The sequence below is a fragment of the Myripristis murdjan genome, chromosome 6 (genome assembly GCF_902150065.1).
Source record: "Myripristis murdjan chromosome 6, fMyrMur1.1, whole genome shotgun sequence".
In the NCBI taxonomy this organism is placed as follows: Eukaryota; Metazoa; Chordata; class Actinopteri; order Holocentriformes; family Holocentridae; genus Myripristis; species Myripristis murdjan.
Genome location: NC_043985.1, coordinates 17,102,234 through 17,115,819, shown reverse-complemented (window position 1 = coordinate 17,115,819; position 13,586 = coordinate 17,102,234). Strand labels below are relative to the sequence as shown.

The 13,586-nt window shown below is 41.6% G+C and overlaps 2 protein-coding genes across 10 annotated transcripts in view; one reads left to right on the top strand and one right to left on the bottom strand.

Moving 5' to 3' along the window:
* Positions 1 to 4,501, top strand: part of tjp1b (tight junction protein 1b) — a 62,586-nt gene extending 58,085 nt beyond the window's left edge. For 7 of the 9 annotated variants that reach the window (XM_030054132.1, XM_030054129.1, XM_030054131.1 and 4 more), the window contains 4 exons: positions 61 to 532; positions 742 to 959; positions 1,776 to 1,919; positions 2,694 to 4,501. In XM_030054132.1, coding sequence (XP_029909992.1) covers positions 61 to 532; positions 742 to 959; positions 1,776 to 1,919; positions 2,694 to 2,788 — 929 coding nt within the window. In that variant the 3' untranslated portion in view covers positions 2,789 to 4,501. The remainder of the gene's footprint in view (positions 1 to 60; positions 533 to 741; positions 960 to 1,775; positions 1,920 to 2,693) is intronic. The other 2 variants (XM_030054134.1, XM_030054133.1) reach the window with 2 other exon arrangements.
* A 1,481-nt stretch (positions 4,502 to 5,982) lies between these two features.
* On the bottom strand, positions 5,983 to 12,973 carry slc27a2 (solute carrier family 27 member 2). Its single transcript, XM_030054651.1, has 10 exons — positions 12,137 to 12,973; positions 10,540 to 10,749; positions 10,074 to 10,232; positions 9,280 to 9,404; positions 8,880 to 9,074; positions 8,661 to 8,751; positions 8,323 to 8,521; positions 6,897 to 6,994; positions 6,667 to 6,797; positions 5,983 to 6,575 (listed from the first exon to the last, which is right to left on the bottom strand). Exons 1-10 carry the CDS (start codon positions 12,621 to 12,623, stop codon positions 6,399 to 6,401), a joined length of 1,872 nt encoding a protein of 623 aa, XP_029910511.1. The 5' UTR covers positions 12,624 to 12,973; the 3' UTR covers positions 5,983 to 6,398.
* Between the last annotated feature and the right edge of the window lie 613 nt (positions 12,974 to 13,586).

Here is a 13,586-nt window from a genome sequence, read left to right as displayed (position 1 = left end):
ACATAAATTTTTGACCAATGCTGTATTTAAGTGTTTGTATCTTCCTATATATGTTTACAGCAAATTCCATACCCGACCCATTGAACTCTCCTAACCCTAAACCTGAGCTGCCCGCTCTGAGGCCTGCCAGTAGGGACGACACCACACAAGGGGGCTACCTGCCCCCAAGGGGTCTCCCCGATAAGTCTCCTGTTAACGGCACTGATGCGCCCTCCAAAACACTGGCTGCTCCTGCTCCAGCTTGCTATAACCGCTACGTCCCCAAGCCTTACACCAGCTCCGCCCGGCCCTTTGAGCGCAAATTTGAGAGCCCCAAGTTCAACCACAACCTGCTGCCCAACGATACGCAGGTGAAGACGGACCTCATCAGCAAGCCCAGTGTGGTGAGCAACAACAGTGCTGGCAAGCCTCAGCTCTCACCACAGCCCCTGGATCACGACAGCGGCCTGGACACCTTCACACGTACTATGGACAACAGGCCCAAGTACCAGCACAATAACATCAACGCCATCCCCAAGGCCATCCCTGTAAGGTAAGATGCTCTTAAATTGGTATCTGCTGGTTTCAAGTCCAGTAGCAGGAGTACAAACTTCAAGGAGTAATTACAGAGCACCTGAAAGACAGCAGACAGCAGAGACTTGGCTGCTCACTGGGGCTTTGCTCCCGTGTCCTCTGCAGCACATTTTTCTCTGCCTACACTATTTTGACTGATGATACTGACTTTTTGCTTCTGTCCCTCAGCCCCAGTGCGCTGGAGGATGACGACGAGGATGAAGGGCACACGGTGGTGGCCACGGCTCGGGGGATCTTCAACTGTAACGGCGGCGTCCTAAGCTCCATCGAGACAGGCGTCAGCATCATCATCCCCCAGGGTGCCATCCCTGAGAGTGTGGAGCAGGAGATTTACTTCAAGGTGTGCCGGGACAACAGTATCCTGCCCCCCCTCGACAAGGAGAAAGGTCAGTCGCTTGCTCTTGTTCTTAATCTTCAAGTTGGCCAACAGTCGCAGAAGACAGATTTACAGCACCCCTTGCTATCATAAATCAACCGCAGAGCTCAAAGTACTGAGGATAGTAATAAAAATATCCATGGCAACCAAGGGAATGCTGCATTTTATTGTATTTTTTTCTAAGGCAACAACTGCAATTGTCTATTTTATGGAATGGCTGTATCAGCAGAGCCTTTATCAGAAAAGTGTCAACATGATACCAAGCCAACATATGATGAACATGACAGCTTTGCGGGTTAGGGGTGTACCAAATCCATCATGTCCTGTGTGTTTTGGGCCACTGTGACAGCTGTGTTGGATATAAACCATGCAGACAGAAGCAAGAAAATCACAACGATCCAGTACACTTGTCCTGAGCAATGTGAATCAAAAATCAAACATCATAAGATAAGATGAGATAAGATAAGATAAGGTAAGCCTCAGTGCACATGAGTGGACTGTATAAAATAAGAATAAAAAATATAAAAGGATATATAAGATTACATATATACAAGTATACATTTATTAGGTTACAGTGTACCTATACAAAAAAGGCAGTGTGAATAGGCAGTGCAAATACAGGAATCATGATATCTTTGACCGAATACCTCGATCAATATTGTGACTGTGTTGTACGGAGAGCTACTGGTGCTTTCATGACACGCTATATTTGTATATTCATGTTTTTTTTGTTTTTTGTTTTTTTTTTTTGTTTTTTTTGCCAATTTGAAAAGAGTATTGGCACATTTCTTTTAAATATTCTAAGTCTTGGTTTGTGTCCATGCAGGAGAAACGCTGCTGAGCCCCTTGGTGATGTGCGGCCCCCATGGACTCAAGTTCCTGAAGCCGGTGGAGCTGCGCTTACCTCACTGTGCGTCTATGACCCCTGATGGTTGGTCTTTTGCTCTAAAATCCTCCGACTCCTCGTCGGGTACGCTGTCCTCTCTGTCCTTTTGGGGTCTGTGGGCTGACTGGGTGTGATTAACGGTTTAATGCCATGAGGGTCAGGAGGGGAGTTTCTTGTTTTCTCCATCATAATTACCTCATCTCCTGTTTTCCATATATTCATTATTTCCTCATCACGCACTTGCTGTTTGGAGGTTTCTGTTAATATGGTGCTTTATGTTTTTTTCCAACGCATAATCTGCACGGCTGAGTCTCGTTTATTCAAATCTTGGGCTCCCAACAACCATAATGAGAAATAACAAGGCAATGCAACCCTGCAATCTCCTTGTTCCTGTTTATACATGTTAATGAAAGTGTTTGAACTGCAAATTAACATTATACAGAGTGTTTTAGAAGACATGCATTTTATTTTCTGAATTTGGAATTTCAATTTGTTTCAGTTTTGGGAATAGCATCTCGGAAATAATCTCTGTTCAAAGGTTTGGATTAACAAGGCTCTGCCACATTCATATTCACTGTTTTTTATGTTGCCTGTATCATTTTTACTTAAGTCTTTCATGTATTTAATTAAAACAGAAGATCAGTAAAAGGTACAAAAATAGTAATTTCATGAAGCCTAAATAAAAACTGATTCAATATTAATCATTCTTGTATATCATGTTATTATCAATACCTATAATATTGATGATACATGTGTCATGGAAGTATCCATTTTGTTTTGTTTGTGTTTTTTTCTGCAGCACAGCCTGTTGAAGAGCAGAGGACGTTCCGACAACTGACATGTTTTTACTTTTTGCAGGTGATCCTAAAACGTGGCAGAACAAATCTCTCCCTGGAGACCCCAACTACCTGGTGGGCGCAAACTGTGTGTCTGTGCTCATTGACCACTTCTGAAGAGGGCAACAGCTGGCCTGTTACTGAATGTGAAGAACAGGGGACGTTGGTCGCCCCTGCTGCGCTCCGTCCGCTGAGGCGGGGTGCGCACCGCTTGATGAAGTATGAACTCAATACTCTCATGTTGTTTACTGTGCCCAAAAATTTAAAAAAAAGAAAAAGAGAAACACAAGGAGTGGGAGGAGTCCAGCATACCCGAGGCTGTACTCGTATTCTTTTCTTTCATTTTTTTCGGTGCTTTCAAGGCTTGCAAAAAATAAAGATTTAAAAACAAGTTATATAAAAAAATGGAACTGATGTTGAAATGCATGACCAGTGCCACAGACTGAATAATCTCATTTTGACATTTTTAGCTAATTTTGTAGGTCAGAGCAGTGCAAGAAAAGGAGAATTTTGGAAATTCGTTTAGTATTGCAATGGGATTTTTGCGTACTGTAATGCACTCACAAGCAGAAAAATTCATATATATATATGTAGAAATATATATATATATATATATAAATACATATATATTATGTATTTTGTTTGTGAGGCCTGTGGTCATGCGTTTCGCTCATGAAGGGTCTCTGAGGACTTGAGAAATGCTGAGCCTGACTCAAGGGCGATGAAGGAACACTTAGTATCATGAAGATTATTTAAAAAAAAAAAAAAATAATAAACCTAATTATATGAAGAATGAAGGCTAAGTATTAGTATCAGATTCCTGTTTGTTCGAACTGGGCTCTCTAGGTTTAAAACTGATCTTTTGTAGCTATGTTTTACCGTAGATAAATATACTGACTTGATTTTACAAACTCCTGCTGTCTAGAGATCTATGCATGTGCTATGACTCAGGTCCAGAAGCCTGCTACTACTAAGTTCAACACATGAAAATCCCATCTTACACTGCAAGCAGTGATGCCTTATCTGCATATTAACTTTTCAGTAAACTTTAAAAACATTGGATCCTTCAGTTATAGCGGTCGGTTATGAAAGGAAAAGTTGTCTCTGCATTTTCTCATTATCAGTGAACTTGGATTTAGCACACAAGAATAACTGAGGCTGATGAAAAGGTATGCTTTCTTTTACTGCTATGCATATGAAGTCTGAGGAAATACAAAAACACTAGAAAATGTTTAAATTGTGGCTGTACATATTGCTAGCATATGGCCTTGGTTCTCTGTAAATGAACTTTTGTACATCTTTGTTATTTTGTATAAAAGAGAAAATGTTTCTTAAAAAAGAGAAAGCGGTTACATTGGTTATGTTTGTATTCTGGTTATACCCCTGAGCCTTGGAACTGACATAAGCAGTAATAAGTCCAACTTTTCTACCAACATATACACACAGACACACACTACTTAAGGCATTTTTAACAGTCAGAAAACTTTTTATTCTTATTTACAAAATAGAAAAGTGCTTGGTTTAAATGATTTTAAAAGATATGTATTTGAGGGGTCTGCTTTGAAGAGTGATCCCTTCCTTTATTTGTGATACTGGATGCTGTATTGTGTGCCCTGAAATGTATTTTTGTACTAATAGACAATTTATTATGGCACATCAGTACTATTTTCTTTTGATATAATAACACTGCTTCAATCCGACACTAGTTTCTTTTCCTGTGTGGCTGACATTCTTTTTATTTATTTTTTTCTTTTGTTCAATTTTTTTTTCCTTTGCGACACATTTCTAAGTATACCACTGTATTAATAAATAAATTCATTTTTAAAGTAACTGCTCGCTGGTTGTCTGTCGGTGAAAAGGGGCTTTTAGAGTTGTGTTTTATTCCAAACTGTGCACACCCAAGACATTTTCCTGCCAAACTTTTCGGAAGTTTCCTGCGTGGGTGATGAAATCGGTGATCTTATTGACAGCATCCAGTCCTTCAGAGAACCAGATGTGCTGTAACTTGAGTGAGCCGAGCTTTTTTTAGGCGAATTACACTGAAGATGTTCTCCTCATGTGTTGCTGTTACTGCACAGTCAAAGGTTTGTGGCACAAAGGGCAGTTTTATTTTTATTTTTTCTAGCACTGATCTATGACATTCCTAAAGCTATCAGTCGAAATCTGCAGGTTTTCAGGAAATAATCTCAATTTAAAGCTTTAAAAAGATAAGACTGCAATTTATTGATCCTCCAGGGTAGAGGTTTTCAAAGCTGATCTGTCTCTTGAGGGCTTTCCCGGAGAGCCTCAGCAAAATGAGACATTGTTTACTGTTGCCACAATTTAATTCGCTACAAAATGTTACCAATAAAGTATGAATGAGAGAGTCATCTGCTCTCAAGACTCAAAAGGATAGGATGCTGTTTTTTTCACATTTTGCTACATGGCTGAACACAAAAAGACGAGAAAAGTTTTACTGCTACACCATCTTCAGTGTTGCATCTATTAAGAGGGTGAGGGCCTCATTCTTAAGTTTCTCAGTGATTATTTTAACAGTTTCAATACTTTCACTGCTTTACATCTATCTGCCAGTGTTCACATTTTAATAAACGTTTTAATACTGAACACAAAAACTTTTCACATCAGGGCCACTAAGGCAAAAATCGGAGGTTCACAGCTTAGTGATAGTCCACTTGGGGGTTTGGATCATGTAAAAAGTTTGAAAATCCCTGCACTGAGAATTTGGTAATGAGTATCAAAATGTCTTGTGTACATTTGAGGCTCCGAGTTTCCAAGTCCTGCTCGCCCCCCCAGACTGATGCCGAGCAGGCTCAGTGACACAAAGTGCATCTTATCTGATTTACTCGACATAACTGGACCTCCATGTCCCTTATCAGTACATTTCCTGGTGTCTAAACTGTATAGAAACTGCCCATTTATAGCTCAAAATTAATGTTCTGCTCCAAAAAGATGATCTTCCAGCTTCATTAATGTTGTTTTTGGTCTTAATAAAGTAAATTCCAGGTAACACTGAAAAGGGTACTTTTTTTTTTTTTTTGTAATGCTTCTTGAAATAAATGAACTAACTCTTGGCTACACTTGGTTCTCTGAAACCTGCAGATACCCTGATGTCTACTGCATTGCACAAGTTGGTATGTTTCTATTTGCTGTACACAAGAGTTACACATCGCCCAGTGTCAGAAAGTCGCTTTGACCTTAAAACGTGGTTAATGTTTAAAATCCCATTCTGGATTCGAGCTGACTTTATTTTATTCTTTCTTTATTGGGATGGGATTGTAAAAAAGACACACCGCTTAAGTGGTGTGAAATAGAGCAGGTTGATTTACAGGCCGCTGAGGGACACGGGGAACTTACTTGTGATGCTGCAAACTTATCTGCTTTGAAACAAATGTAGAAAATAAGAGGAAAAAATGACACTTGATAAAGTTTAATTAATTATTACAACACTGGCAATGAGAAGTACCTGTACATTAGACACTGTTGGCATGGTAAATATGTACAATGACTGGAGGACAGTGCAGTAGCTCTGTTAAAAAAAAAAAAAAAAAAAAAAGTCTCATAAAATGTGATTTTAGTCTGTCAAAGGCAGTTTATCCCTGAGATTAGTTGCTGTTACGAGGTCCATGAGTTAGGCTGTTACACACTTGTTGGCTGTCTACATGATATACAAACCACATGTCAACATTTTGTTAAGCATCACATTATTTCCAAGTTATTTCATTTTGCATTAGAGTTTTATTTCCCTTGAGGCTATTGCTGCGTAAATCTCCTCAGTGAGGGGAACGTACGCCTTTTTCTCAGGATCTAGGAAGTACAAAGGATCTTTGATGTCGGCCGGGTTGAATCCCTCCTCCACCAGCCTCACCTTCTTCATCTTGAACGTCCCCGTCATCTCCAGGCACGGCTACAAAACGAACAGCACATGTTTTTCTGAGTAAAGTTTGACTTCAGAGGAAAAAAAGAGAAAAGATCTGAACGCACAAATGGACGAGTACCTGAACTCTGATAAAGCGGGGTCGGGCGTACGCTGGGAGATAGTTGGCCACTTGCTTGAAGGTGTCGGAGCAGTCGAACGTCTCCCTTTCTTTCAGAGTGACGGCCGCCATGCCGATCCTCCCCTCGTGACCTGCAGAGAGCGGGGAACAGCAGGTGAATAAAGGAGACGTTCAAGTTATTTATGCCGGCATTCCCTCAGTGCTGCTGATTCCATGACGGCTGTGATTACCTTCGACTTTGACACCATACACGTTTGCCTCCAAGATGCAGTGAACCATGGTGAGGATGTCTGCGACCTCCGAGGTGGCCACGTTTTCACCTTTCCACCTGCAGCAAAAGAAGCAGGCGATAATGAACAAACTGAAGTCACCATATCGTCCATCTGCTCCGAACATCCTGTTTGAAAACATCCAATTTAGGAAGAAAGACACTCCCACTATACCCGCAGTGTCCCGGTGCCCACACCTGTGGTCTTGAGTGCGCGTTCATGTGCTGCTCAACACCATCCGTGTGTGGACAACACCCAAATGCAGACGTATTTAAATTGAATCCACACATAATGAACCCTTATCCAAATACTGCTACAAAGCGGTATCAAGGTCTGCATGTATGCCACAAATCAACAGGAGTTTGTTTGCAAAAAAAAAAAAAAAAAAAACACATAAGAAAAAGCAGCAATTAAAATGGGAGGCAAGAAAACATTCCATGTAAATAAAAGCTGCATCCGGTTATTGTGGTTTTATTACTGGCCATCAGGCCCAGGACAAACTAAGCAGGTGATCGAATTATTTGCTTATTTATTCATTTACTTATTTCATGATTTAGACGGCCCTGGTGTTTTTATGTTTGTACTGCTAACTGGGCCTTTAATTCACAGTTTAGCCTGTTTTTATCATTCTTGGCTCAGACACACTGGTGCAGATTTTGATAAAACCTCTGAACACTTGTGTTCTTCACACCTTCTTACACACTCTGCCCAGATCCTGGACATACGCAGCTCAGGTGGCCACTTGGCCAAAGACCCAAGGTTATTTATGTTAACAAAACATAATGAAATAACGAAAACTAGATGTGACTAAAAAAAAAAAAAATTGAAATGAAAAAAGAAAAAAAAAAAACACCACAAACTGAAACGGGACTGAAACTGTGCATTTAAACTAAATTTATTAAATTTATAGACAAATTGTCCAGTTTTTTGTCTTTGTTGGTTTATTCGGTTGTTTAGCTGAATAAATATATATTTTTAAATGTAATGATGATGTGTTGTTTTATTACAGAATACTTTGTCTGACAAAAAATAAAAACTAAACCAGCAAACCTGCCTTAAAAACTACTTAAAACTAAACTGAAATTGAAAACAAAAAAACTAAATAAAAATAAAAACTAATGAAAAATGCAAACCTATAATAACCTTGAAAAGACCATAAATGAGGGTGCTGGGAGCGAGTCATAACTGATTGGTCCACGGCTTGGACCAATCAGCAACAAGAGGCATCCAACTTCGACCACACAGGACCGGCGGTGCTGCAGCTGCAGATGTGGCTGTTTCCTGTCGGCTCAACTCGCAGCTTAAAGAGTCACGGACTTCCAAATGTAATGACAGCTCCCTCATCAGCTTATCAAAAATCAAGTCAGACAAATCGGTCTCAACTTGCCTGAAAGTGTCACCGACTCGATCCTGAAAGTAAACAAAGCTGTCGCGGTCGATCAGGAGCAAGTCGCCGGTGTTGAAGTACAGATCGCCTTTTTTCAAGACGTCGCGAAGCCTCTTCTTCTCTGTCTGCTGTTGGTTGCCGGCGTATCCACTAAACGGAGAGATTTTAGTGATCTTTCCCACCAGAAGTCCCGTCTCACCTGAGAAAACACACAAGCACAAAACCAAACATTATAACACTATGCTCACAGTTTTCCTTTAACCTGGATCAAAGTGCTGCTGCTCATCAAGAACAGTGACGGGAAACCATCAAATGTGCGTTTTCCCTCCCCAGCTCACCTCTCGCTGCCTCAACGCACAGACCCTGGGCGTTCCTGACTGGCTCCTCTTTCTCTATGTCAAACTTGATCAAAGTGTAGGGAAGAATTTTCTGGGAACAAGCATGAAAAAGTCAGTCATTGAAGAGATGTAATGTTGTAATGAACACTTTGTTAATGGCCTGCCACCATGCTCGCTCTGCAGTTTTGCTGCACATGGATCAACATTTCCTCTGCCTACCTTATGGAGAAAATTGGCTCGGCCGACCACGCCAACCTTGGAGGTGTAATTTATGAAGCCTATGTTTCCCTCTGTGGCTGCGTACAGCTCCCTGACTTTAATGTCGCCAAATCGATTCAGAAATTCCGTCCACACGTCCGTCCGGACCCCATTGCCAATGGCGATTCTCACGCTGTGGTTCTTTTCGTTGTCTTTCTGAAAAGAGCGAGATCAAAATCTGGGTCAGCGAGCACAGTGGCGCTTCCAAACCGAGAAATGCAAAATAAAAGAAACACACATGCTGTCTTCAGCCATCTCGGACAAATAAAGCATTGTGTAAATAGTGATGTTCAGTGTGAGGCGTTTGTGCTGACTTTCTAGCAAACTGTCATCGCTGCACACTGGTCTGCGTTCAGTTTACCCTGGGTGTGTTGCAGAGGTAGCGCATTGTTTCTCCGATGTACTGCATCACGGTTACATTGTGCTTCCTGCAGTCGTCCCAGAACTGAGAAGCAGAGAACTTCCTCCTCAGAATGATGGTGATACCTACGGATGGAAGGATATGTTCTGTTTTTATACCAATATCTAATATGTGCCCACCCATAATGGCCAAAATGAAGAATTTTTGTAATACAAATGTGCTATATAAAAAAGCTTCAGCTCTTCAGATAGGGCTGTTTTAAGATAAGTAAGTGCTCTGCAAACAAAACTCCATGCAGGTTTAATTCTGTATTAATTGTCATACATTGAGGAAAACAGCTCAAGGCCACATTTCACAATCAGCCCAAAAGACTGATATAGATGTTGCTTTTTAAAGATGGTATCAGTTGATACTGCAGATACCACAGATAGATAGTCCATTGCTAATGAACTCTGGAATAAAACACCTTGAGGAATGACAGATACAGTTTGCTGGTGTTCTTCGTCAGGAAATAGTCCCCAGTGAAACTCTGTGCCCCTGATGGCTGATGATTATTTTGGGTATCTGTGTCTGTATTCATTTTAGAAAGAGCTGCTGCTGTTGAGTTTTTTTTGCAAGTAATTATTTACAGCTTTAGCTCCCCAAACAACTAACCATCCAGCCCCGCTGTGGTGACTATCTGAGACTATCTGAATGGATCCACTGCACTTGAGCTAAATATCTATTTTTTGAGGGGTAAAGTGTTCCTTTAAGAATCAGATCTTACTAAACTCTCATCTGAAGAAGCTCATTACCCCTCTCAATGGCTCCTGTCATCCCGATGAGGAAGCCGGCGCTGTGGTAGAGAGGGAGGTTGATGTAGAAGACGTCCTCTGATGTGACGCCTGACACCGACTGGAGGAAGGAGGCAGCCCACAGTCTCTCATGAGTGATGACGGCAGCTTTAGGTAAACCTTCAGAGACAAAAGAGGAGACGTTTTTTTCAGGCACCAGAGTTCCCAATAAATCAGGGTAAAGGTATATAAAATAGAGAGCAGCCAGTTAAAATACCTGGACTAACTAACATATGGACAGAGCTCACAATTCTCAGTAAACTACAGAGGGCTGAGCCATTTGAAAAGCAGTGTGTACCCTTCCATTGTACAGGAGGGGTGGCTCACCCTGCCAGCACACACAAAAGAATTTCATTTATATGGGTTTCAATGGCGTTTTCTACATTGCAGCGGTGTAAGCTGTGCCGAGACACTTTTCTTGAGGTACCTGTGGTGCCTGAGGTGTAGATGTAAAGGGCAGTGGTCTTGATATTGACATTGGCCCTGAGGTCCCGGGACAGAGGCTGGTCTGAGGCTTGGGAGATCTTGTCAGACAAAGGGTTGATGCCCTGGATGTTGCACGTCTCTGACAGGAGGTAGACCGAAATGTCCTGTGCTTGCAATGTTGGCAAAACCTCTTCCACAGCGTCCTTCAGCTCTGCAGAGACAGATGTGCTTTCAGCTCTATATGTCAGTGTCCTCTATTGTGCAATGCTGCACATGGTGGCCTGTATCATGTTACCCCAGATCCCTCAGGACAAGGGGCACATGGTGCAGACAATTCAGGGCAAACTATGCATGAGTGTACACTGCTGTAATGAAACTATGACTAGATTAAAACAATCTCTTATGGTGAAAACCAGGTTTAACAAAATAAACGCATACCATTATGTGTTCCATATTTATGCATATATAAAATATCTATAAATAATGGATGTTTATTTTGCAGCACCAAACCATGGACAAACACAAAGTCTTCCTCAGACATGTGGCGTGTGTTCACTGGAGGTTTTCATGCATGCAAGCCAGAAATAATTTCATTTCAATTTCTTATCAGTTCTTTTTATACCTGGAATATGGAAAAGTAATCTGAGAATATTGCATGTTACGCTTCTTTCTGTAAACCACTTTTTAAACTGGTTTTGGAATGGTGTTATATAAATAAAGTTTATTAATATTAATCAGAATACATCATAGACTTTGGATTATGTTACTAATTACAGATTCAATGAGGTTACAAGTAACAACCATAGAAAGGGGAACAGGGATATTACTCTCTGGACCCAAACTGAGGAACGTCAGGATTAAACTACTTTTATGGTCTTACAAGTGCATTTAATTTATTTCATATTTTTATCACTGGTAAAATACACTGGTTTTTAGACCAACTGAGACAAGCAAGAATACATTTTGGATCAAATGTTCATGTGCAGAATAAAACAAATCTGTCCTCCATGGATAGATTTTGAACAGGGCATAACTGGGGAATGTTTGGTTATGACAGACAGTTTTTGCTTCCAGGCAAAGATTCAAATAAATCACTGTCATCACTCAGGGATGTGTGATGTCACGTCAGTATATTAATTAAGGTGTGGAGGAGTGTTTGAGGTACAGATGTTGCTTTCTTATGTGAGTGTGATTGAGTCACTCAGTAAAGAGAGTTCGGTTTTCACCGAATGAGTGAGTGAGTGAGTGAGTGAGTGAGTGAGTGAGTGAGTGAGTGAGTGATTTGTGCAGCCCAAGACTTCAAACAAGTGCCAAAGTGTTGTCTGTTTTTGATTTTTGTTTTTTTTCCCTATGGGCCTAGATTAGTACATCAATTAACTCAATAGTTGATACAGTTGCACAAATACAGTTTAGATTCACACAACAATGACACAGTGACAGTCTCCAGTTTCTAATGATTCATTCATGAGTCGCACATCACTAGAAAGTACCAAGGGGTCCAGGATCCCCTCCTGAGCAGAGAGCCCCCTGGCCCAGCAGCTTGTAGCTTCGCCCCTGGAGGAGTTACTGTTAAAAAGACGAGTACCTCTGTTGGTTACCTGCAGAAGTGATGAGCACTTTGGCCCCGCAGCAGGAGAAACAGTGCAGCAGAGATTTAGATCTGATGTTGAAGTTGAGCAGGGCGGCCGGGCAGCCTATTTTGGCCAGACCGAGCCAGAGCCACACATAACAGGGCTCATTCCCCAGAAACAGAGCGACGGTATCCCCCTCCTTCAGACCCGCTGTAGCCTGCAGGGCTCTGGCCACCTGGTTGCTCTGTTTATCAACCTCCTCGTAAGAATAAGCCCTGCCTTCAAAATGCAGGAAGGTCTTTCTAGGATTCCTCCGCACCGCATCCAAGAAGCAGTCCACGATGCTGTAGAAAGGCTTGATCTTCTTGTATTTGGTCAGCCTGAGGCCAAGCCGAAGACTTCGCAGCATGTACACACAGTCTTCGCCCAAGTATGGGAAAAGTGATTTCAGTGTTTTCAGGAGAAAAAGGGGCAAAATAGCCAGTCCGGCTAAAAGCGTGAACCAGACGTACATTTTGCAGAGCGCGGTATGGCGGCATGTGTCACTGGGGGTTAAATGATGAAAAAAAATCTTGATCAATGAAATCTGTGACAAAGTTCAACCCCTCGACCTAAGGCAACAACCCAAAAGGCATTGCTCAGGATTGCTCCGACGTCCCTCCTCCTTTCCAGAAAGTCTTGTGGTTGCCAGATCCGGCGTTTCCAAATCCAGCCTCATTTTCCCTGCACTTTCACCCATTCCCAGCCGCATTAAAGCGGCTCGGCGCGTGTTCTTCTTCACAGGCTGCAACAACAGGACACGACCTCAAACAGTGAGAGAACTGAGGAGACACACGGACAGAGAGGACCAGTGAAACCACTGAATACACATTAATGCATGAGTTATTACATAAGAGCCAAACATGGCAACCCCGTGCTGAAAACAACATAGGCGTGCATTGCACACATAACTCTATCAGTCTAGAGATTTTACGACGGAGCCAAGAGTCATTCAAGTGGGATGTTATACTATCAGGACCAGGGGCGTTGCTCCAAGAAATAATAGTTTGATGCAGAGGAGGTGACTTGCCCCCCTACTTTCTTTTGTAAACACACCACTCCCACATAACCAATCCCAATTCATACAAATGCCATACCTGTAATTAAGAATGATGTTTTTCGGCCACTAAAGACTTTAATACTTTCTTACGCAATGCTGCAAATCTGTTGCATGACGCTGCGCCTCTCTTGCAGAATCAGGTCAGTTTTTATTCCTGCCTGCTCCAGTTTCTCCCATGTAAACAACACATCTGGTGGAAAACCTGTAGCCTATTTGCAGGGTTTCAAATTTCATGCTTTTCAAAACTAGTGTAGTGTGAAATTTAAGTATAAAACATTTAGAAATACATACCTGAGGACCACAAAAAGCAGCTTAGACCAAACACTTGAGGAGTTGTTATTGCCCTTCCATTCAAATACCATCCATCAGGATGTTTTC

Bases quoted from the DNA above. Each gene is read 5' to 3' on its own strand.
- slc27a2 (XM_030054651.1), bottom strand. From the start codon at position 12,623: ATGTACGTCTGGTTCACGCTTTTAGCCGGACTGGCTATTTTGCCCCTT. The intron at 8,752-8,879 runs GTAGGCAGAGGA...GCTTGTTCCCAG, and splicing joins GAGCCAATTTTCTCCATAAG to AAAATTCTTCCCTACACTTT. The intron at 8,522-8,660 runs GTGAGCTGGGGA...GTGTTTTCTCAG, and splicing joins GTGCGTTGAGGCAGCGAGAG to GTGAGACGGGACTTCTGGTG.